This window comes from Cyprinodon tularosa, unplaced genomic scaffold (assembly GCF_016077235.1).
Source record: "Cyprinodon tularosa strain WSP-4 unplaced genomic scaffold, ASM1607723v1 ctg76, whole genome shotgun sequence".
Taxonomy (NCBI): Eukaryota; Metazoa; Chordata; class Actinopteri; order Cyprinodontiformes; family Cyprinodontidae; genus Cyprinodon; species Cyprinodon tularosa.
Window position 1 is genome coordinate 1,366,781 of NW_024039518.1, and position 25,445 is coordinate 1,392,225.

The following is a 25,445-nucleotide window of genomic DNA, read 5'->3' on the forward strand; positions in this document are numbered from 1 at the left end:
AAATCATTAAAAAAGGGGCACTGCCCGATTATATGCGCAGTTTACCTGACAGCACCTTGTTGCTCACTGATAACAGCCCATTTTCCCCTCAGATGGTCCTATTAACACCTATTTGATGTCATGATAATCTCATCACGGGCCATTTTAATGTTCCAACGAAACCCGTTTTTTTTTTTTTTATACCCCCCCTCGCTAGGAGCACGTCAGAAAGAAGAAGCGCATAAAAGCCACAAGTGCATCATCAGCTGATCAGAACAGCGGCTGTGAGCTGAGTCAAAACAAGAGGAAACAGCAGCACAAAGGCAGAGAAAGGAGGAACACACAGGAGGGGGGCTTATTATTGACTGTAACACTGAGGAGGAACCATCATATCTCAAGCTGGCTCCCATTACTGCGCAGAACCAGGACTATAACTGATCTCTGATCAGATCATAGGGACTGGCCCTAAAGGCAGAAGGTGAGTCTTCCTCTAACAGCTGTCTCTAATCTACTGTATTGAACTTTTTCCTAATGATTCACACAAGAGTAGCTGATAGAGAACTGAATCCATTCAGCCATACATCCATTAACATGTTTTGTCATTGCACATATAGGCTACCTGGTTGATTTCTGCATGTGTTGCTAAGAATCATAAAAATTCATGTTTGGTGATTTATTTTATTTTTAAGCCCAAGAAATCCAGTCAAAGTCTGGGAGAAATACCTCAGAGTGTTCTGAGCTGCAAAGGTGAGACAAAGATATAAATCTGTGTTTTATTTATGCTTTATTTTGATGTACTACTGAATGATTGATTTGAGAGAGGTGATTTTTTTGGATACACAATGTAACTTTGGAGTGCAGAAGACTTACTTATCAGCAGCTTGTGGACCTTGCTCTTGATCTGTAAGAGCCTCACCTTTCTGTGTCTTTGGCACATGAACGGGCACTTAATGCACCGTCCTTCTTCACAGAGACTCCTCCATGAGGCCACGTGCTGCTGATCTGCTGCTTCTACCAGGTATCTGAGACGTTTAAGGCTTTTACTTTCTCTCAGAGAGCTTCTGTTTGATGTTCACTCTCACTTCCTGGTGTCTATCAGTGTCAACGTTCAAATCTGGTCTGATCATCCTCTGTGGTCCAATTGGTTCCCTGCTTTGTATGTTTTGTTTAGCTTTAAACTCATTTTCAAACCTTCATCTGTCTTTTAGTGAAACTGTTGAAATGGTCTTATTTTTTTAAACCTTTTAATGCATTTCTGAATATTTTTTAACATGATCAAATCAGACACATATCGATTTTATGATGTAGCATTAACATAAGGTACATTAGTAGGACCAAATAGTAAAAAACACTGAATGTGGAATGCAATAGTATGCTATTCTCTAAAATCATGGTCGCCATGTCTGTTAGGAACTGTTTTCTACCAGCTTTGTGCATCTAGCCCTGTAAAGCCAAGTCTACCACATTTGATACATGAGTTCTTAAGACATCTGCATCATCACTGTGACATTTTTCTTCTTGAAAATCCTGATTTACACAATCAGACACATGTAGTGAATGGAAAATGTATAAAAGATGCATCAATATTGATGCAGATAAATGATCTAACTCATACAAAATTTTAGTTTTTTTAATTTCATTTGGCAAAAGTTCAATGACAACTCTAATAAAAAAAACATTTTCCTGTCAATTATTTCAAGGTCCAGGCTTTAAAGGGCAAGAGAGATTCTTTCCTCATTTGTTTCTTTGCAATACTTTAATCTTCAGTAGATAATGGATGAAAAGGATCTGGCAAGAATAGATTTTAAAGTATGGTGGCAGATTGAGTTAGATTTTAGTTCTGGATTTTAATTGGACTGTTTTATCAGATTAATAATTGCTTTGGCGTTAGCGTGATTTTCCTCCTGGAAGGTGAACGTCTTCTTTAATCTCAGGTGTTCTGCAGCTCCTAACAATTTTCCTCCAGGGTTGGAGGAGTTTCTAGATCTATCTATTGACTCAGGAACCGCTTTCCTCTCCCATTCACCAGGTTTGATGTGTTAGTTTTTCTATGAAAGGGTTTTGCATGTACGTAACAAAATTCTGTTTTGGTCTCATCTGACCATAGAAATTAGAAATTTGGAGTTGAAAAACAAAATTTGCTGAATACATTAGTAATAGCTGTCATGACAACAGGTTCTTTCACCTGAGCTGTAGATCTCTGCAGCTCCTCCAGAGTTTCTATAATCCTCTTTGCTGCTTCTCTGATTGAGGCTCAGCTAGCCGGAGCCAGACCATCTGAACATCCATGTCTTAGTACACAATAAGTCCCACAGTGTTAAATATGCAGTGTTAATTTACCACCGAGTGTTAAATTTAACTCTTAAAGTGCTAATTTAACACTACAGAATTTTCAATGTAGGTCTTGAACGGTTATGTTATCTTTTAATGTTCAGATTATGAATTTAGCGGTGCTCTGTGGGATGTTCAAAGCTTAAGATATTATTTCAAAACCTAACTTTCCTTGAATCTTCTTCTCAACAGCTTTCTTATTCTCCTGTAAATCGTGTTCCTGAGTGCTCATGTCTTTGTTCTCTAAAGTCCTCCATCAAACTTCTAAGGCCTGCATTCATCTTGACTCTAGTTTTCTTATTAATTTGAATAAGATAGCTGAGATGGATTTTATTTAAAATCATCGAATTTAAGGGGTCCTTATACTAATGCATTCCCTTTATTTTACTTAATTCATGATTATTTACTACTGGTGCTGGTCTGCATCATAAAATAGAAGTTAAACACATTAAAGTTTGTGGTTATAATTTGACAAAGTGTAAATTAAGGGAAATCTTTTGTTGGGTTAAAGCTGGATTAACAATCAGAAACTGGACAGGACATGCTGCTCAGGATGTCCTCTTCATCGTCATCAGACTCAATGCATGCTGAGGATGATGACCTTTGGAAATCATGTGACCTGTGTCCCTACGCTGAAACTCTCAGACTGTGCGTGCATGTCTGCGTGGGCAGCTCTGAGGCTCAAACGTGCATCTCGCTCAGTTTCCCTTCCTCAGCTTTTGGTTACCAACCAGGCGCGTGTTTGCTTCTCCTCCCCGTCTCTCTGTCAATACACTCAACCTTAAAAGGCCATTTGCAGCGCGCCCCTAATGGCTCTCCAATCCTCGAAAAAACTGTTCTCCAATCCAGCAGTGTCCACAGCAGTGGTGTAATATGTTTTCATGTGTTATGTTCCTGGTTTAGTGACCTTGGAGTGTGAAACTTGTTTATTTCATAGGCTTTGAGCAAGTAAAAAATAAAAAAGGTTTGTTTGTTAGGTGTTTTTCATCAGGAATAGGTTTCCGTGGTTACAGCGTCACTGATATGTCCTTGTGTGTCTCCTCCACAGATGGCGGGAGATAAACACAGATAACTGAGGGGGAAATTTTAATCTTCAGCCATTTATTGAGGACAAAAAAGACTCTAATACAACAGGGAAAACTAATAACTGGAACTTGAACAATGGCATCCTACAGCTCAGCTCCCACACAGGAAGGGACCAACGGGGGCCCAGCATCTATAAAAAAGGAAAGCCCAGATGAATCCATGAAGCTGAAGAAGGAGATCTCGCTCCTGAACGGGGTCTGCCTCATCGTGGGGAACATGATTGGCTCTGGGATCTTCGTCTCACCCAAGGGCGTGCTCATCCACAGCGCCTCCTATGGTCTATCTCTAGTGGTGTGGACCGTCGGGGGGATCTTCTCTGTCTTTGGGGCCCTGTGCTACGCTGAGCTGGGGACCACCATCACCAAATCAGGAGCCTCCTACGCCTACATCCTGGAGGCCTTCGGCGGGTTCCTGGCTTTCATCCGTCTGTGGACGTCCCTGCTGATCATTGAGCCGACCAGCCAGGCTGTCATCGCCATCACATTCTCCAACTACATGGTGCAGCCCGTCTTCCCCACCTGCATAGCTCCATACCTCGCCAACAGGCTACTGGCTGCCGCCTGTATATGTAAGTAGATGATAGGAGAGCTAAATGAGAGTGAAGTGTTCATTTTACCACTGTGGTTGCACATTAGAGAGAAATCATGTGAGCTTTAGGGAGTGGAGAAGTGAAAGATGGTGACACCATAGCTGCAGTCAGCAAGTCTGCTGCAGGATTTCTTGCTGAGTTAAAAAGAAAAGGGGAACTGAGCTTAAACCTCACGAGTAATCAGGGGAAAAGTTGTTTTACTCAATTTAAAAAATCTCATAAATGCTTTTTCTGGGAAGTAAAGTTAATAAAACAACCAATCAGTTCTTATAGTGCTCACCTTGGAGGACTAGTTGAAAGGGAACTGCATACTGAGAGCTTATTAACAGGATATCTCATAGATAAGAAGTGTGATTCAAGATAAAATATGTTCACGTTGTGCTTCTTCGCAGTCAGAAATACTCCCATAGCCACCCACCTACCTGGAAGGAATGCAATAATGAAAGCACACTTTGAAGAAAAACACACACACACACACTTGGCCCATTCAGCGATAAGCAGCACTTAGAGGAGGAGCTGATAGCTGTGAGGTAAAGTCCTCGCTGCAGGGAGACTCTGAACTGAGAGGCTAACAGGCAGCTGACAGCTCAGCACAACAGTGAACCATAAAAACCTGCTTCCTGTTGGTCCATCTGAAAACAATCTGATCCAAACTGGGCATCAACAAAGTCTCAAAATCCAGCAGTAATCATGAAAAAAAAAACTTTTATTTCAAGTTGTAATTTTAGAAAAGTAAAGCAACTAATTAAGTAATTTTAGCTCTCATCCATCGGCTCACACCTCCAATCCCTAAGATTAACTCAGATTACCTGAACCACAAGCATCAATCTTTGTAGGATTATATGGTGCTGAATAATCTCAGCCTTACAATTTTAGATTTCATTTAGTCTAAAAACATATTATTCTCAATGGGAACATAAAGGTAGAGTATTTAAATCAGATTATGACCCTAATGTTTATATGCAGTATGTTACTAGACAGCAAAGTGGGAAGGCTTGGCACAGTATTACAGCAACCACTTGCCCACATTAATTTGAAAACTGCAATACGCTGGATATAATGCAACCGTTTTTGGCATTTACTTAATCATAATTAGTTACTTTAATACAATTGTTTTATGTTATTAGGATAGGACATAAAACAATTGTGTTAAAGTAACTAAATATGATTAAGTAAATGCCAAAAGTGGATGAATTATTTTTTTCAGTGAATTTTAAAGCTTAGACACTTTGAAGTAGATTCGTTAAATATCACAGTTTAGCCTTGGACATCTTAATTTTTTTACTTTGCCACTGAGCTTAGAAAGCTAATATATGGAACATCAGATTAGATAACTACTGCATGGACACAGCTGTCAACACATTATCTAAACCTGGCTGAGTAATTTCTGATTTCTTAAACCACCATATTAGAGGAGAAATCCTGTTGGCAGCATGAGAACAGTCTATATCTGTGGGGTCATACTGTTCTGATGGATTAGGCAGGGGTCACCGACCTTTTTAAGAGTGAGGGCTAATTCACGGGTACTGAGTCATAAGAAGGGCTACCAATACTGACTTATGAACTGGAGGAGTTTGCATTCACCTAAACTTTATAGATAATAAACATATTTCTATCGTTTCTTTTAATTTCTAATTTGCTTTTAGATGTTCATTTTGAAACCCCTATAAATGCTTTAATGCTCTAAATTATTGATATGATGAAATGTTTTATAAATGATAAAAAGTAAGAGCAGCAACATAAAATAAAATGTTAAACTTAGTCCGCTGATGAGTTGTTATGTTTTCAGAAGATACTGAGGGGACCCCGTGTGGTCCTTGAGGGCCACTTGGTTGCCGCGGAAACCATGTTGGTGACCCCTGATCTAAGGAGATTTAAAAAACTATTGAAAGCAAGTTAATAACTTGTTTGATTGTGGTTGTAAGAATATTAGAAGTATGATTGTCCATTTAAGGGTTAGGTAGTAGCAAAACTACTGTCTGAGTTTAATAGTGAAAGTAGGTGCATTTCTACATGCGGCGTTAAAGGGAAATGAAATGACACTAAGCAGCAATGTGACCTTAAAGAAAGCGCTGATCATTAAGGTTCATTGGAAAAGAAAGGCTGCAGTTTGTAACTAAACTGTGGAGAAATGGAAGTAGATAGTGTGTTTTCCTGCTTGAGAATCAGCGACACACGTGATGCATCATTAATTTGATCTGGGGTTGCTGCTGTTGGTCAGGTCCTGGTTCAGCAACATTATTTGGCCAAAAATCAGAGTCCACTGAATGCACTGAATTACCAGGATATCCCATCAGGGATTTTCTTCCCTTTATGGCAAAGTCGTAATGTAAGTTGACAATTCCAGGATCTGCAAGGCTCACAGTCACAGTATGCAAGACAGACTCCCTGCCTTAAACACTGCAACGAATAGAAATCAAAGTCAAGTCATTTTTTCTTAAAATAAGTGCATATACTCTTGAACTGAGCAGATAAGTGAGAGAATTGCCAATGAAATAAGACAAGTTAGATCTAATATAAGTAAAATCTTATTTTAAAGGGCAAAAATATTAATTCCATTGGCAGATCTTCTTATTTACCTACTCAAATTAAGAGTAAATACTCCTATCTTATGAAATAATTACTTATTTTTAGATAATTTTTGCATTGGCTGCAGAGAACCTTTGGGTAAAAAGCTCCCATCATCTCTACATCTCAAATTGAAATTAATGCAACTCTGAACAAATAAAAGGTGGTGAGAAAAGTCTGCTGCTCTATTCAAAGCAAAAGAGAAACAGTTTCCTGTGAATTTTTTATCGTTGGCTGCCAGTGCACTTCAGTTTTCTTGCGAATATTGATGCAGAATCCTCTTATTTTTGTTTACTCCGGGTTCCAGCAGTTTAGCTAGATTGTCAGAATTAATTTGCATTCAACATGACTTATATCAGTGTTTTTGACGGTCTGGACCCAGATCCAGCTGTTTCAGATTTGTTGTTTAGGTATTAAAACCCAACACCAGTCTTCAGGATCTTGACTCATAAACCTCCTCTCAAACCTTCCTCTGCTTCTGTGTGGGAACCAAATATGTGACGATTGGTGTTTTATTGTGTTTGACCACCTGTCCTGCTGAGCTCAGACTTGTTGTGATTCTCTGTCTTTAAAAACAAACTAAATTTTTTTCCCATGAAGTTTGTTAAATCAGAGGCAGGTGAAACGCAATCATGCCTCAGCCTCTTCCACAAACATCTGACGCAAGTCCTGAAGGGTGATAAGCCTAAATGTTAAGACAACTTGCACTGTCAGCTGGTTTGGAGGGCAACTTATTTTATCAGCCTTCATAAAAACTTCTGGAGTCATTGCGGAGATTTGCACAACAATTAATAGACCTGCTGGAGAAGGAGGGACATTAAAAAAGGACAATTTATAAAATGCAGCTATGATTTGCTTCTCTAGCTTCTGCCGTTACGATCAAGGATGGATTATTAGATGTTGATAAGAAGCAAGAAACTGTGACATTGCTGAAGGTGAAGTAAGGCAGCATGTCAAAGGAAAGCATTTGAAATCAATTTCTTCTATAGCGACAGTTCGTTAGGAGGTGTAAATAGCTGCAATCTCCAATAGTGACCTGAAATGTAAACTCAAAGGGTCAGTTAGGGTTTACAAATATTCCTCTTGACCTTTAAAGTCTCTTTCCCATGCCTGAGCGACAGGATTCACCACCTTTTTTTTTTTTTTTTTACATTTTGTCACATTATTCAAACTTCAACATGACGAGTTTAATTAAATCATGAAGCATAAAGTAAGACATATTTGTGAGCTAAATTAACAGGTCACACATTGGGGGAAAAACTAACTAATTTATTGAAAAAGAAAAGGGGTTTAACCTCCTAGCAAAGCTTTTTTTATTGACCTAAAGTGACAGAATCAGTCAGAGAAGCAGCTGTGGTAGCTCTGGAGGAGCTGCAGAAATCTTTGAGGTAGGGGGATCTAGAAACAGGACAAATAGTGGTTGCACCATCCATAAATTTGGCACATAATGGTAGATAGCTGTTTGTAAAGGAAAGCAGACAGAAATCTTGTTTGATGTTTGGCAAAAACTCTGGGGGGCTGGGTGGGAAGCAAACATAGTAAGAAGCCCCCTATGATCAGATGTAAGAAAAAAAAAGAGGAAACTTTTCTTTCAGAGGGAAATTTCTCTAGGAATATGACATCTCCAGGGTGAGGTGGTGGCAGCATGATACAATGGGAATTACTATACTTAAAAAGGGAAGGGGAAGCTGGTGAGAGTTAATGATAATATGCAAAATGAGAAATGCAGAGTAATATGGTTAATGGGCTGTACTTATACAGTGCTTTTTCAAGTTAGAAGTCTTGACCAAAGCCCTTTACACCACGTTCAGTCATTCACCCATTCACGTATACACTCACACACACTGCAAAAAAATGGAAATCTAAATAAGTCATTTTTGCTCAAATAAAGTGCATTTTTTCTTGAATTGAGGAGGAAAGTGAGACACTTTAGACAATTTACATTTAAAATAAGAAAAAAAAAAATTCTTTATCTTATTTCAAGTGTATATTATCTAATCATCTTATTTTAGCAGTAAAAATACTCATTCCATTGGCAGATCATCTTATTTACCTGCTCAAATTAAGGGTAAATACACTTAATTTAAGACATTTTTTTTTACTTATTTCTAGATGTTTTTTGCAGTGCACAGATGGGGGCAAACTACATGGTAGCTACAGCTGCCCTGGGGTTCCCTGAGAGAAGTGAAAAATTAGAAAAAGAGTTGTGACAAAGTTCCCAATTCCAGCATGTGGAGCGTCTAAACAAGTAACCAGAGCTCGGATGGAATGTGTTCAATCAAATTATGTTAATAGTGGTCTAGTCAAAGTCCACCCCTAAATCCAATACATGATACGCAAAAAAAACAACAAAAGAAAACAAAAACTGGACGATCGTCGAAGATGTTTTCTTTTCAATCTTAGTGAGGTTAAGCAAATCTTTAATCCATGCATTACTTTCCTTTAACACAGTTTAACTACTTTTTTGTTGGACTTTCTATTAAAATCCCAACTAAACTGTTGTAACGTGACAAAACATGGGAAGGTTTAAGTTTCTGAATCCGTCTGCAAGGCGCTGGACCTGTGGGTCTCAGTAGGCGAGCGTCCGCCTCTATGTGCTGCTCTCAGCTGTTTCCTTGCCTGACAAACAACAGGCCGCTCCGCTTGAGTCAGCAGCAGCGTTTCCTTAGATCAGCCACACGGAAACATGCTGGAACACACCAGTGTTTACAGCACATGTCTCCACTGAGACCCATTTGGGTCACTTGGTTTCTTTGTTGCTAACAAAGCGCTGCTCCCACAGGTTTGCTGACCTTTGTGAACTGTGCCTACGTGAAATGGGGAACCAGGGTGCAGGACTTCTTCACCTACGCCAAAGTCATCGCCCTCATAGCTGTCATCATCACCGGCCTGGTGAAGATCGGACAAGGTGCTCATGCAATCACCGCGCAGCCAATAAATGTCAATGATTAGATGATGATCATTTTATTTCTCTCCTGTCAGCACATTAAGACAGATTAATGATTACTCAAAGTGTTTTTTCTAATAATTGTGTGACTGTTTTGTGTTTCAGGTTACACCCAGAACTTTGACGGCATGTTCGAAGGATCCTCTCAGGATCCAGGACACATCGCTCTGGCTCTGTACTCTGCTCTGTTCTCCTACTCCGGATGGGACACACTTAACTTCGTCACAGAGGAGATCAAGAACCCAGAGAGGTGAGCAGGGCGTCAAAAAGGAGCCCAGTCCCTCATAAAAAAGTGATAGTCCTTGACATGGCACACTGAACTCTTTGTTGTACATCTGTTTTTAAGGTAATAAAAGTTCCTGCCAGAACCGTTAAAGATAACTTAGATTGGATTTCTGGTTAATACTATTTTAAAAATCATTAAGAAATTGTAGAAAGTTCTGCACCAGTACCCTCAGCAGCTAAATAATCCCATAGCATGATGCTTTCACCACTGTACTTGGTAACTGATACAGTGTTTGTAGGTTTGAGAGACTCGCTTTACCTCCTCTCATCATGGTTCTTGCTAATGTGACCAAAAGAGTCCAGTTCTGATCTTATCTGAACATTAAACCATTTTAAAGAAGATGGTTTTTATTCTAGAGCAGAACATTTTTTCTTGCTAAGGACCTTTTTAGTCCATGATAATATTTTTGATTCATTTGATACGGGCAGTTCCAATGGTTTGAATGGTTTCCAGTATAAGATGACATCCAAACCAAATTTCTTTTATTTTAGGATAAAACTTTTGGTCTGACAATATCAGCAGGTTGGTGTTTTATATATTTGATGCTTTTAAAATAAACTAAAAAAATACCCCACAGTAACAAAACAAAACAAAAATAAATAAAGTCCTTTTGCTTAAAGGGCCTATTAGAAAGATACATAACTCAGTTAAAAGAGCGAAATCCAACTAGCTCTCACTAAGGTCATCATCACATTGTAGTCAGGAAATTTATGTTTAAAATGAATGATTAACTGGTGAAATTTTGACTTTTAAACTATTTTAATTCAGATTTTTCTTTATATTAATATCAGATGAGCCAAGTAGCGTTCAAGGAGATTTTAACGTCCATTGTCGCATTAGAAGTGAAGCTAGTGGTCTGATATGATATAAGAAGGGCAGCACCAAATCAGAAAAACAAGTGTTCAGTGTTTTAATAATTATGTAAGCTGTAATGAAAAAAATATTAAACTTGGTAATATTTGTCTGTTTCTGGTGATATCTAGCCTATGCAGTTATTTTGTAAAAAAAAAAAATCAAAAAGGATTTTTCCACCTCAAGATTTTACTAAAAAAAGTTACTTCTGACAAATGTCTGCTGCTTCTAATTTATACATTTACAAGTTAATTTGCTTTAAGAGTCACTATATGTACTGCAGGCATAGGGAGTATAAAAGTATGGTACTTTAATAGAACCAAACGTTTTTGGCAATATGTTGCATAACTGTAACATTACAATGAAGATTAATTTGTGATATGGAGGATATATAATCTTGGTTATCTTACAGCATTCAAGTTAAACCTTGGAGAGATTTTAAAGATACTTATATTTTATGCGATTTAACCCTTTAAAACTTGAGGAACGGGGGAAATATGTGATGCTACCGACTAGTGTGCAAAACACAAACAATTAAAAATAAAAATACAGCATTACATGATAATTTTCCTATTCTTTGCCTTTAAAGGATCAGAAACAAAAAAAGGAGGTTAAACTTTTTATTTTTGATGTATGTACGCGTTTCTTTCAGACATCAAAACCAAAATACATTATTATTCCAGCAAATTATATATAACTTTCAAAGATTATCTTTATTTGATAAGTAAACTTCAATTATTTACTTACCTTTTCATTTTCTCAAATACTCTTCCAGTTTTTGCTTCAGTTGCCTTAAAATCAGCCATTTTCTGATCCTCAAACTCTTAACACACAAACTTTCCCAACATTTTAACTTTATTTCAGTCCATGTCTATGAATCCAGTCATGCTAAAATCAAAGTACATCCCAGTTTCTAAAAGAATGATAAACCAAGCTCATTATTTACCAAATCAAAATGAAAATATAAAGTGAAATAAGTGCACCCCGAATCTATAGATACATAAAAAATGAGTAAAATCCTTTTGTATAAAAGACGTTTTTCTTCTTTTACTTTCGTAAATTGAACTAAATCAATACATTGTTATATATTTAACAAAGAAATACTTTTTCATTCAGTGAATCAGAATCAGTTAATTTGAATCAGACTTGTTGATATTGTTGATCCTAGAAAACAGCAATTGCTCTAAAGTATATTTGCATAAACCGCTGCCCCATCCCCATCTTCAGCTTCCGGTATTGGTTTTACCATATGAGCATTATATATTTGCTCTCTGCCTTGAAGGTTAAAATCATATTAGGCAGTAGAGCAGCTAATCGGCAGGATTTTATTTAAACAGAATTAAGTGCAGCAGCGATCAGATGGGGGACGTCGTGTTGATAAGGAGGTGCTCTGTGTTTTCCTAGTTATTGTAGATCTCAGGTGCACAGCAGGTGCCATCTGTGGGCCAGGACCTTTTTTTAAGCAAATCACTGCTATTTCCTGTTACTCTTTTCCAAGAAAAAAAAGAGTTCTCATGGTTACTGGAAGTGTGGACCAGTCTTAGGAAGGCACCACAGGTCAGGACTAAACAAACCTTTGGTCAGCCATGCAGACTGACTTGAACACACATATGCAAAGAGCTAAAAGTTTTTCTCAAGGTTTTTGCATTTGCATTAATGTTTGAAATATGTAAACATATTTTATTGCATTTCCATCCTCCTGTTTTGCTTCTTTGTTTAAAGAGTCATCCTAAGGAGCCCAAAATAAATGCATTGATTTAGTTCCTTATTAATAAACCTTTTACCAGCATGTCTGCACTTTTACTCAGACAAAGACCAGTCAGGTTTCCTTCCTTCTCTCAGGGTTCCCAGGCAGATTAGGTATCCAGCAGGTCATCCCTCTCCCCCTCTCTGACCCACTGGGCTGAATCTAATGTCCATCTCCTCTGCTTTGCTTCCCCCTGCTGCCTGTTTCTATAAACTGCAGGAATCTGCCCCTGGCCATCGCCATCTCCATGCCCATCGTGACAGTGATCTACATCCTGACCAACGTGGCTTACTACACCATCCTCCCTATCAACGCAATCTTAGACAGTGATGCCGTCGCCGTGGTGAGTTTCAGTAGATCTTTACCTCCATGAAGGGATCGATTCAGGATTCATACCCGCTGTGGTTTCTCTACAGACTTTTGCAGATAAGGTGTTTGGTGTGATGAACTGGACCATCCCCTTGGCTGTGGCCCTTTCCTGCTTTGGTGGACTGAACGCCTCCATCGTGGCGGCCTCCAGGTGAGGGATTCAGACTCCAGGAAGCAATAAAAACCTCACTGTTCGATACAGCACACCTAATCACACACACCCTTTTCATGTTTATGTAAAGGTTGTTCTTCGTGGGCTCCAGAGAGGGCCACCTGCCTGACTTCTTGTGCATGATCCATGTCCACCGCTACACTCCCATCCCTGCCCTCCTCTTCAACGTCAGTCAGCCTTCACATCTTCTTTCCTCAACTTACATTTAGCACCAACCTTATTTATCTCATAAAGGTTCCTTCTTCTTTTCTGTAGGGCTTTATGGCTCTTATTTACCTGTGCGTGGAGGACGTCTTCCGGCTCATCAACTATTACAGCTTCAGCTACTGGTTCTTCGTCGGCTTATCTATTTTAGGGCAGCTTTATCTTCGCTGGAAGCAGCCCGATAGAGAGAGACCACTGAAGGTAGTTGAGTTTCTGAAGGTAGTTTCAATGTTCAGATTCAGTTCTTCGTCTAACTATGTCTCCCTCTCTGCCATCCTTCCTACAGCTCAGTTTGTTCTACCCCATCATTTTCTGCCTCCTCACCGTCTTCCTGGTGGTAGTCCCCCTTTACAGCGATACCATCAACTCCCTGATCGGGATCGGCATCGCCTTGTCAGGAGTGCCTGTTTATTTCCTCTGCTGCTACACGCCGGCCAGTAAGAGGCCGCTGTGGCTGCGCAGCTTTATTGGTAAGCCGGACACAGGATTCACTCCAATAAATAATAATTAAACTTTATTGATCTCACATTAGAGAAATTTACCCTTGCATTTAACCAATCCCCTTGTCCTAAACCACTAGGCTGCCACACTCAATAAGAAATGGAAGGATTATAGGAACTTAAGGATGGTATCATCTTGGGTAGTCTGTTTAAAAATCCCTACTTTGCTTTAAAATATAGCTTTGTTGAAGCTTTATTTATTGAAATCAAACCAAAGCAGAAAGGGAATCCTGTATTTGTTCAACCTTTCTGATTCAGTTCTTTGAAGAATCTCCTTTCTACACATTTGCAACAGCTAATAACTTGATGAATTTCTAGACAGCAGCTTTTCAGTTTTACCACTAACTTTGACAGGATTTACATTTTAACTTTGAGTGGATCCTAACACTTGGCTGTCTGGGTCTAAACTGCCTTATTTTACCCATTCAGGCTCTATTATTAGGGACACTGTGCTGCTAAAAAGCAGGACTGGCCAATTAAATGTATTTGCAATATAATTGCAACTTAACTAAATGCAATTTTAAAACTGCATAGCCACATTAAATTTCTCACTCAAGTCTTTTAGGTGACAGTAATGTGCTTTAACTGGGTTTGTTGCCAAACAGAAGGGAAAAGAGAGTTGAAGCTAGCGCAAATCCAGGGTAGCACATTTTCACATGGAGTTACTGTAAAGATTCTGAACAAGCAAGCTTTCAAAGTCTTGAAAAAAAAAAACTGTACCCTGAAATTGAACATCTCAATGTTTATGGTCTGGCAAAAGAAAATCTAAATAATAAAAAAAAGAAAAATTGGCCACATTTTTTGCAGCCTCTACTAAACCTTCCTTAATTTTTTCATCTGTCCCTGCTGTGGGAAATAATACCCACGGCATGATGCCACCATCACCATGCTTTGCTGTTTTTCTTTGTGCCGTTTTCTCATGTGTAGATCTGGGAAATTGTAATATCAAATAGTTCTCTGTTCAGTATTTGGTAGAATAATCTAATTAGCTTATTATCCTGTTAGACATTTGAGTTAATCACACCCATATAAAATAATTGTATTTGTTTATAAACTAAACAGCCATTGAAGACTAAATGTTGGGTTTATTATTAATGTAAACTGAATCCCATATATTGTTCCTCTTTCAGCTAAATGTGGCATCCTGATTCAGAAAGTGTGCTACTCTGTTCTGACGGAGATGGACGACAAATCAGAGTAGAGACAGATGCTAGAGACAGAGACTGAAGACACAGAGTCTGAACTCTGGTCCACCAGCTGCTGCTAAAAGGCCTGGAGGAGAAACATCTGGGCCCCAGCTGGACGCAGCTCTCTGGTCCATCAGTCATCTCCAAGTGATTGGGACTTTTCTCACGGTGGCAGAGGCATTTTCAGGGACAACATTAAAATGCACTCCAGAGGTCTTCATGCGACCGAACATCTCAGTCAAGAACCATTTAATCGTACCAAGTATTTTGTGCAAAATAACAGGGAAGTTTGATTTACCTTCCAGGCTATAAATTATTGATGAATTTGTTTAAGTGGGCATATTTGAAACTGAAGCACTGCTGACCACACAGCCTTGTTATTTGCACACAGAAAGGCAATAAATAGATTCAAGCGTTTTACAGGCGTTCACATGTTTTAAAGCGTTTATCAAATGTTTTTTATTGTCAGCTGTGAGATCTGTTAAAGGGCTATTTTTACACAAAAAAACTGCAGTCCGACTTCAACGCTGACTGTTAAGTCTGTTGGAGCTGGACCATCTTCAGCTGTAAAGATTTATTTATAATAAAAGGACTTTACACCTTTAAACGACTCAGGTTTGTAAATAAAAAGCTGAGATTTGGATTTTAGATAACAAACATTATCACCAAGGAGATGCTTTAAAGCTGTTTATATTTGTTTAGAATACATAGTCACATGGCCTCCCGGCACCTCCCCCCTTCTCTCCTGTTTATAAATATGTACACGGGTTCTCTACACAGAGGAGCTAAAAGCCAACTGGATTCATCCAATCGTGTTCTTCCACGGCTTCTCTTTGACTCCAGCTTCCTTTTGTTTTGTTGATGCTGCGGTGCTCCTTGGTGTCTGCTGCAGAGGATTGTGGGTAAAAGTCTGCCTTAGAGGACCTGCAAGACCAAAAACAGCAGTTTAGAAATATTTATAGTATACCATACACTATGGCATTTGCTGGGGAGAATTAAAAACAGTAATCTGTGGGGCTGAGCAATAAAACAATGAAAATATGCATCACTTTAGACGACACCTGATCAATATAGATATAAAATACGTCTGATTAAACATTGTATAGTTTTAACGGCTCCGATCCAGAAGAGCACAGCATTCTAAAAGATGTAAGCAGAAAAAAGGATCAAACTTCTCAATCTTTCATGGCTATGCTAAGCAATGCTGACAGGAATTGTCTGTCACACATCTTGTTTTGGTCTACATTCCTATTTTCTTTACTACGAGGAACACGTCTAGTGAAGAATTCACAACTTTATAATGATGTGAGCATCTTCATTTTGGTAAATGATCGTCTTTGGGTGAAGGTTTCAATCCACAAGACACTCTCTCCTCCAATTTGCTCCTATGCTACTCTGCCCTCAGCTACTCATTGGGAGATACATGCTGGGCGAACACAGATTGTGTAGACAGGTCTAAAAACACATTTACTTCTTAACATTGCATTTTGTTTTTCTCTTTCTAAAAATAATAAATTATTGTTTATTACTGCTTTAAAAGTTAAATTTTAAAAAGGGCCAGGGTTCCAATTTAAATTCTGTTTTCTGTTTTCCTTTTTTTTACCCCTCGCTGGTAATAATATATTAATAAAGATGAGACAAGAACACAAAGTTTTTATTAGGACCTAATAAATAAAGAATCAGACTTTGTTCCAAAATGATTTCTTGTTTCTTAAGGCGTTTCTTACTTAAGGTCAACCTATTAGTGTAACTTACAAAAACAGACGCATGGACTAAATTTAAACTCTCACACTCTTAAGTTTCACTGGAAGCACCATGCATTAGAAAAACATTCACCTAGCCTCCATCAGAATGATAAACAACTGTGTGTGATGGTTCTTGTCATCGAGCAAATCCCCACAAAACTTTTAAACTGCCAAACTACTGTTGCAGGTAGGCGAAGATTAGTAGATCCCTTCTGTGGCTTCAATATTATTTTTCATGTGAAAAAGACATGCAGGAGGCCAAATTGACCACCAGAGGGAGCTCTCACACTTCATGGGTAATACTGCTGATGTGGTTTTAACAGGTTTGGATTTTATAAACAAGAACAATCTATAAAATATCTTTCAGAAGTTAAACCCTAACCCTGCCGATCACTTAAATATAGATCATTTTTGAATTTTAGACGGCCATTTAGTTCGAATTAAAAAAGATTGAATCATATAAAAGACAATTTAATTTATTGCCATTGCGGTGAGATGGTTGTACCCCAAGTTTGGGGTCAAGGTTTCTAATTGTAAAAGATTAAAACATAGTTAGACATCTTCCAATTATTCTCTCTTTTCTATTGGGTTAAAAATATTTGGATTTATAAAACATATAAAGAGGGCTATATTTTTCTGTGTTTTACTGTACGATTGAAGTGTTTGTGGCCAAAGAGACGTTGGATCTTAGTGGGACTTAAATGGTTAGACAAAGAGGAAAGAAATAAGTAGATAGACAAGCAAGTCTTTCATCTTTCTGATCCAGCTCTAATGTTTCACTCATTTAATCGCCAACAGTAAGCTAATTAAAGGACCATATTATGGGGGTCAGACCTTTAGCGGCGAGGTCCAGATGATTCTTTATTCTTCTCTCCCTCTCTTCCAGTTGGTGAGCCAGCTGGGCGTTCTTCCATCCTGGAAACCAGTTAACACACAAATCAAACATTAACACTTTACTAACACTTCTAACTAGTCATAAAGCTTTTGAAAACATTTAGGTTCTATCTCACCGACCTTTCTTCATGCTCTCAATGAGTCCCTCATTCTGAGGCAGCGCTGTGGCCGGGTGTTTGATCCTCTCTGGGATCTTGAACTTCTGTCTGACTGCAGGATGCCTGAGCAAAGCCACTTGACCCAGAGAGAAGCAGTTGGAGGTCAGCCAGTAGGTGAACACCGCCTGGGGACACATGGTTCCACCACAGACTGTAAGCAGCAGAGCTTTATGACATTCTAATATCGCAGGTTTAAGTTCTGGGTTAAAACCACACTAACCGTGGGGAAATTGATGGTGAGAGGGAGGATGATGAAAGGCATGATTCTGAAAACTGTCTTCATGGCTCGCAGATTTGGGTTGTCGATACCAGACTCGGCACCAAGCTGAAAAGTTCAAATCAGTGTGATGAGTTTAAAGAAAGCTGCTGCTCTGATTCTGTTATGAGAGGAATAATAATGACTCTGAGGAGCCGTGAAGGTCATCTCACCTCCAGGATGAAGAACATCGTCCCAGTGACTGCAAGAGGGAGGATATAAAAAGGATCTGCTGCACTCAGGTCGGTGAACCAGAATAAACCTCCTGTCTGTAAACTGGGCACCGGCAGATACGCCATCTTCCTCAGAGCGATGAAGAACGAGATAAAGACTGGAGCCTGGAGGGGATCCACAAGTGAAACTCAGAGTATGTAGACAGGAAGTTAAAAACAAAACAGAGGAAAAACACACAGAAGCTGCTTGTATCCAACGCCAACATAAGATGCTCTGAGCAAGTCACAGTTATGTTTAATTATATGGAGTGATGTCACCTCTGCTCCTAACATCAACTACTAACAACAGCTCTTGCAGGAAGGCAACAATTAATATGTTTTAGGTTCTTTATATATCTTATCTCATGATTTTTAAGCCACTTTCACACTGATTGTTCCCAGGTTTGAACAGGTTTTTCGGCCAGTGGGAATGGTAGTAGGGGGGATAATTAAAGGTTAGTTGCAAAGCATTAATGGCAGCAGGATGGAAACAGTCCACAAAAAGCTCATTGAGGCATCTCAGTGATGGGTCCTTAAATGCGGGGTCGAACTCATAGAGCAAACCCTGTGTCTGTGCGCGTGTCGCTACAAGAAAGTCCCGAGACCGATACAGGAGCTGTTCCAAACTGACTGTCACCTTAAACTGTGTTTCAAACGGGATGAACCTGCTATAAGAATCTGTAACTTTTTGAGTTTCATCATCAAATTCATCCAAAAAATCTGGAGCAGCCACCAAACAATAAAAAGGCTTCAGCCTCATATCAGAAAATAAGTTATTCGGTTCAATGTTCTTAATATGTCATCATGTTTTTTTTCAGTTTGCACTTGATTCATCTGAATCTAAATTCATTTCAAATTGAATCTTAGTTTACTGCTCTTACAGTATTTATTTTCTTGAATAAAATAAAAAGGAAACATCCTAGTCCACAAACATCCTCATTCAACTGTTCAAATTATGATACATGTTTACATTACTTATCCACTGTATATGAAATACTTAAGATAACTTTAATTCAAAAGAATATATGAAATAATGCAATACAACATATAATGGCTTATCATTTTATACACTAGGTCATCCAATCAGTGTCAAATAGGCCGCCTGCAGTGATTTTAAAGGTCCAGTAGGTGTCAGTATTCACTGAAACAGCATCAACACAGCAATGGAAACCCTTCATGACACCTCATCTATCCCCTTAACAAAGCATCTTAAATATCAATGAGGTGACCTACTTAGTAGGAGATTTATTGTGAAATATTTAAACCACAATTTGGTGTTTAAATTAGGTTAAAATTTAACAATAGAATAATTGAATTTCAGCATTTATTAACTGATTTGAATTCATCCATGTCTTCATAGTATATTAAAAATAGGATTTCATACCTCAATTCTAATGCTCAGGGAATGTTTTTGGAAGAAGGTGATCCAGTGTGCCAGTTTCCCCATCCTCCTTGAATCACCAAGTTAGACCCCACCAGTTGCTTAAATCTAAAACAATATCACCCCACCAAAAAAAATTGGGAGGTTGTGAAACGCCTCCACATTAAAAGGCAAACTGACCTGGACCAAAGGAACCATGAAACCTCGTAGGGGATTTACATCATGTTTCTTCTGGAACAGGTTCAGATCAGAGTACGCTTTGGCAACTGCAAAGATTAACAATCAGATCTGAATGAGTGAGACGACTTAAGAACAGAGAGGTGAAAAACACAACAGAGGGTGAGGACCAAACATACATTCATATTTATTCCCACTCTGCTTGGCCTCGTTCATCCTGTTGGTGAGTTTGGTCATCTCGGGCAGGACGTTGTTCAGTTTGGCTGCCTCTCTCTGACCCTTCACTATGACGGGAAACACTGCCAAACGGGCCAGAACCGTCCCTAGAGTCAACAACAACAAATAAACATAAATATCAAACACAGATCAGCCTATCTGGTTACAAGTTAAGAAAATAAACAGATATCCTAAAAACAGAGACAGCTTACATAAAAGGCTAAAGTACTGAAAGTTTTTGCTCACCTAAGACTATAGCCCCCCACCAGGGTAGGCCCAGATCCATGTGAAAGAACTCCAAAATGTTCTGGATCACACCCACTGGAGTGTAGCTTCCTAGTCCCAATTCTACCAGTCTGGGCTCTGCAGCCACAGCCTGCAGGACGTCTGCTGCAACCGGGGCCACATCACCCACCTGCTCGATGACCGGCTGTGTTGGAAGAGCTGAGGAGTTTATGGACAGAGGAGCCGCCGCCGAGACGCTTTCAGCTGAGATCTGATGGTATCAGTTTTACAGCGTTAGGATGGAAAACAAAAGAAAAACTTTTTAATGGACTGCATCTCATCTCTTTACTGACCTGCTGGGAGACTGACTGTGTGAGGACAGGGACAGAGTCAGCAGCCAGAGATGCTGAAGAAGACTCCGGGACAGAAGCTGGTATCGATCCATCACCCGGTGGGATCTGCATGAAACATGAGAAAAAGAAAAATATCAACTTATCAACTAAATCTAAAGGGACTCATTCCAATATATATATAAAAAAAAAAGTCTATGAGCAGTCTATGAGCGAGATACAGGGTACACCCTGGACAGGTCGCCAGTCTATCACATTGCAACACACATACAGAGAAATACAACCATGCACACACACTCACACCTAAGGACAACTTCTAGAAGCCTATTAAACTAACAGTCATGTTTATGGACTGAGAAGAAGCTGGGGTACCCAGAGAGAACCCACACATGCACTGGAAGAACATGCAAACTTCATGCATCTATACTTATTAACACAACACTAAATACAACAGATTTATTCTGCAGGGTTTGATCTACATCTTCAAAGCTTCAGTTGAGAGCATCTTTTCAGTATATAATGTGCAGCAGCAATGTAAACTTTCTTGTTCATCAAAGTTAATTTATGTATCTGGAATTAGATCTACATGCAAATAATATGATTTTTTTTTATATAATATCAGCTTAAAAATGGACTCTTTGTGGCATCAAACGTTTTAAAATAAATGGTTGTTATGGAAACCTGATGACTACCAATGCCAGCCACTCCAAGTGTGCAGCTATTTGGAAATTAACTGTTGCTCCGAATGTAGACATCAGCAACTTTGAGTATTAATTTCTTTTGCAGCTACTTCCTGACTTATATAGATAAACACACTTCTACCTCAGTTAAACATGACATTTTAAAGTGTGGCTTAGGTAAAATGGGTTTGTTTTCAGTCCTAACTTACATGCACTGGGAAAAAGGAAGTAATCTCTACAAAGCTTTAAAAACGTAAAGTCTAAAGACACCAATTTACAACCGAAAAAGATTTTGGCTATTTCTTAATCAGGCAGTTTAAGATAATTTTACTGCAAAAAAAAACAGACTTTATTATTATTATTATTTTTTTTTTTACATATATTTAAAAAGGTGGTAGCATTGGGAGGTCTTCAGATCTCACAGCTAAGTTATATCAGGTGTTAAGTGCATCCTTCAATATATTAGAGCTATTAATAAGATCAAAGCAGAGATATGTTTTATTAGCATGTGTTTTAATGGCTTAGAATAAAACGCTTTTCTGATACATTTATGACTTTTACCCCACAATATAACGTTTATAAGCTCTAAAAAGGTAAATAAAAACAAAATACTATCTCCTCCTCAGAATTAATTGTCCCTGCTTCATCACATGCTCTCTGATTCAGATGATTTCTTCACATTAGAGACCTGAAAACAATGTGGTGCATCTTGAGGAATGACTTGATGTTTCCCCAGAATATTTCCCCATATTGAAGAGCATATAAATGTAATACTGTGAAATACTGTTTGGGTGGAAGGCAAAGATTTTAACTCACTGTATCATGCTTTTCCATAATTTTCATTAATGTGTGTTAGTGTACCTGTGAGCTGTTGTGTCTTGCGGCAACTGCGCTGACCCAGACGAGCTTTCCACACTGCTTGAAGCTGATCTGAGACCTGCTACAGCTAAACAGCGTGTGCAGGCTGGAGCTCTGAAGCAACAGCTGTTAAGGAAAAAAAAAAATAAGAAACTCAAATGAATAGTAAATAACCATGGAATTAATAAGCTATGATAAACATTTAGTCTGCAGCAATTTATTAAAGATCCATCCATCCATTATCTGACACGCTTGTCCCAATTTGGGTCCGAGGGTTGCTGGTGCCTATCTCCAGCTGTCAATGGGCGAGAGGCGGGGTACACCCTGGACAGGTCGCCAGTCCATCACAGGGCAACACAAGAGAGGGCAACAGATGGCAGGGCAACAAGAGACAAATAGGACATACAACCATTTGCGCACACATTCACACCTAAGGGGACTGTAGAGAAGCCAATTAGCCTAATAGTCATGTTTTTGGAATGTGGGAAGAAGCCGGAGTACCCGGAGAGAACCCCCACATGCACAGGGAGAACATGCAAACTCCATGCAGAAAGACCCCAGGCCGGGAATCGAACCCACAACCTTCTTGCTGCAAGGCAGCAGTGCTTATTCAAGATCTAAACATATTTAACTGATTTACGGTGACAGCTTCTTCTGTAAGAAGACTTACTACTCTGAGAAGATTTCAAATAATAAAATGGAGATTCTTATGACCTTCTGCTGGAAGCTACACATTATTTTCAAGTAAAACAGAAATAGAATAACCATGTTATACAGATCAGATTTCCCACGTAAATCATAGATCATCATTAAAATTACTTATTCTATTTTGAGAAAGTCATTACAGCTGGGAATTAAACTTTTCATAAGGTTGTTAATATGTTTAGACCAGAAAGTAAATCAGACATCAGTGTTGGAGCTGAGGTTTTAACATGAACACGCTGGGGAGTTATCTAAAGATCATTTAACCCTGAAGGAATTATTAAACCCATTTAGATTAAAACCACTTTAATCATTTAAACATGTTTAAATCCAAAAGAACTCCAACAGAACGTTTACACGTTAAAGCGAAGGTGTATCTCTAAAGCCACGGTTAGCTAAAGTAAGCTAAACACCAAATAATCGTCCTAAATATGAACTTTAGTAGAACAATCGATCAAACTGCAACAGTTCCATATGTGAGGAAACCAACGATTTTTAATTTTAACAAAATTATATTGATGTCTTCTCTTCGGACTCTGTCAAAGTCACACTCATAACGTAGTGAGGATGCTAACCGGCTAGCATGCTAGCCCCTGAAAGCTGCTTTCTAAGTCTCTGTTTTAGAAGCAGAAGCAAAGCTACACCAGCGGAGCTCTAGCAGGAACAAACCTGCTTCTGAATAACTGGAAGAACACAGCTGCTCCGGCTCGGTTTCCCAGTCTGACTCAGGAAACATCTTGCTAAGCAGCTCGGAGTCACCCCACTCCTGATGGCAGCCATGTTTGGAGGGAGGAGACAAGCCTACGGAACGCGTAAAGGGACAATTCACCAAAATAACTACGTAGGAAATGCGAGATTATTTAAATTAATGACAATTTTTGACACATTCTGAAGATGTTATAGACACCCACCACACTGGATAAGCTCCTGTCTGTCTGTCCGTCTGCTCCGTTCTTGTCTGTCCGTTCTTACAGACATTAAGGTTTCAATGATAAAATACTCAAAGCTGCTGGTACATTTTAAAGAAAACAAACATATTAATTTGATATGTGACAAATCTGTGTGTGGCTTCAACGCTAAAAAAAAAGCATCTGACTTATGTATTGGTTCTATAAACAATTACATCAAATGTAAGGCAATACAGAATGTATAAGACATGGGTGAAAAACGAATTATTTCTTTTTATATATGATAATGAAAAATAATTATACACTTTATTGTGTTTATTCTTAATAATAGACTAATATGGGATCACACCTACACACTCTAACAAGACCAGCAAATGTCCTGCACTGTATTTGCACTAAAGTTTAAATGCAGACATTTACTGAAAAAACATATTTTAAATACACTTTTTACAGACATTCAAGCTGCCAAAAGACAAACACCAAACAAAATATATCTGTGTTCTGCACGGTAAACATATGTTTGTATATTTGTTATGTTTGTCTTTCTGTTGGTCTTAATGAAATAATATTTTGGTGACAATCTGCATCATAATCTAGATGCAGGATTTTTTTAAAGAATTCATTAAAATTATTTTGCAGAGCAAGCAGCCAACCCTAAACCAGAGTGTGGCAGCACTGACTATTTTGACAGCTTCAGCATCAGACTCAAAAAGCACCAGAAGTATTATACTGAAATCAAAAACATGCCAAGCCTTCTCTTGAAGCCTCTCTTGAAGTCTCTGCTGATCAGACAAGAAAGCAGAGGGGAGTATGAAAGAAGACAGGGAGCAGAACAAACCCCAGAGGCTGCAGACAGACTATGTTCCTTATTGATAAACTTATGAAAGGATTGTAAGGAAATTGTTACCAAATATGCATCTCATGCCAAGAACAATTCATTAAAATGTGCTAATGAACCAGATAACTTTTTTGCTTTGTGTAAATGGGGCAAAATTTGCTGCTTGGTAGAGGTCTGAGCTCTCCGAATGCTTTTCTAGTTCAAATATGCTTTTAAAGTTGGTCAGAAATTTGAAATGAAAAAGATTACCAGAAAAAAACTACCGGTAAACAAGGAACTCCATTTGATTGTTTGTTCAGTTATTTGTTCTTTTATTGTTATATTTTACTTTTTATTAGCATTTACTGGCCAGAAAAGAAACATAGGCTTGCTGTCTCCATTAATCAACTTAAGATAGATTGTAAAGGTAAAATCAACACATCTCAAAGATTCTATAATGTTGCATCGAAAACATGGTAAAAATATATGAAGAGAAATGGATGAGAAGAAAAGGTTAAACAGACTTCTACAAAATAAAAAAGCCATAACAAACTTGGATGGATTTCTTTGTAGATTAATAATAAGTAATTTATGTTATACTGTTTAACTGAAAAATAAATCTCCGCAGCATGGATTTCCCCTGATCCAAAAAGAAAACACCTTCACTACCTTCCTGTCTTATTTTTACGGTCTCTAACCTCTGCTTTTATTTGAGTATCGTTTTTTTTTTTTTTTTTTTTTTTTCCAGTAACATTTCTGGCTGCGTGAGAGCGGCTGTATTTGAATTTCTCTTAATTTGATTGCATCCAAACTCAGAGGAGAGCCGGGGAAATTCCTCCCCATTGGCTACTTTCACTTTCATTTTCAGCTGCAGTTTAGCAGTTTATTTGAAACAGTCAGGCATAGAGAAATGTTGCATGCAAGTGTTTACATAATGAATGTTTTATTTTAAATAGGCCAGTATGTCCCAAATATTTTCTCTTTTGGAGGGGACACAGCGAAAAAGTGCTATTGTGTTTTATTTCCAATAAATATAAGTTGTTGCACCT

General features: G+C 38.5%; 2 protein-coding genes across 3 annotated transcripts; one reads left to right on the plus strand and one right to left on the minus strand.

Annotated features, from left to right (window-relative positions):
- Window positions 1-237: 237 nt before the first annotated feature.
- slc7a7 (solute carrier family 7 member 7) lies at window positions 238-15,424 on the plus strand. Of its 2 annotated transcripts, XM_038270409.1 has the most exons (12): window positions 238-457; window positions 669-726; window positions 951-997; window positions 3,359-3,964; window positions 9,336-9,461; window positions 9,606-9,750; window positions 12,605-12,728; window positions 12,802-12,905; window positions 12,997-13,093; window positions 13,182-13,331; window positions 13,417-13,600; window positions 14,761-15,424. In XM_038270409.1, exons 4-12 carry the CDS (start codon window positions 3,472-3,474, stop codon window positions 14,829-14,831), a joined length of 1,494 nt encoding a protein of 497 aa, XP_038126337.1. In that variant the 5' UTR covers window positions 238-457; window positions 669-726; window positions 951-997; window positions 3,359-3,471; the 3' UTR covers window positions 14,832-15,424. The 2 variants fall into 2 exon arrangements, with proteins under 2 accessions (XP_038126337.1, XP_038126338.1); XM_038270410.1 differs by lacking the exon at window positions 951-997.
- oxa1l (OXA1L mitochondrial inner membrane protein) lies at window positions 15,259-23,464 on the minus strand. The gene is made up of 11 exons (XM_038270412.1): window positions 23,341-23,464; window positions 21,973-22,095; window positions 20,435-20,539; window positions 20,103-20,352; window positions 19,820-19,963; window positions 19,644-19,729; window positions 18,044-18,208; window positions 17,835-17,939; window positions 17,577-17,739; window positions 17,397-17,477; window positions 15,259-15,741 (listed from the first exon to the last, which is right to left on the minus strand). The coding sequence occupies exons 1-11, from the start codon at window positions 23,449-23,451 to the stop codon at window positions 15,620-15,622; spliced, it is 1,455 nt and encodes a 484-aa protein (XP_038126340.1). The 5' UTR covers window positions 23,452-23,464; the 3' UTR covers window positions 15,259-15,619.
- Window positions 23,465-25,445: the final 1,981 nt, after the last annotated feature.

Coding starts and splice junctions, on each gene's coding strand:
- oxa1l (XM_038270412.1), bottom strand. CDS start 23,451: ATGGCTGCCATCAGGAGTGGGGTGACTCCGAGCTGCTTAGCAAGATGT. Junction 17,740..17,834: donor TCACCATCAATTTCCCCACG/GTTAGTGTGGTT, acceptor ATGTGTCCCCAG/GCGGTGTTCACCTACTGGCT. Junction 15,742..17,396: donor TCTGGACCTCGCCGCTAAAG/GTCTGACCCCCA, acceptor TTGGTCTTGCAG/GTCCTCTAAGGCAGACTTTT.
- slc7a7 (XM_038270409.1), top strand. CDS start 3,472: ATGGCATCCTACAGCTCAGCTCCCACACAGGAAGGGACCAACGGGGGC. Junction 13,094..13,181: donor TCCCTGCCCTCCTCTTCAAC/GTCAGTCAGCCT, acceptor TCTTTTCTGTAG/GGCTTTATGGCTCTTATTTA. Junction 13,332..13,416: donor ATAGAGAGAGACCACTGAAG/GTAGTTGAGTTT, acceptor TCCTTCCTACAG/CTCAGTTTGTTCTACCCCAT.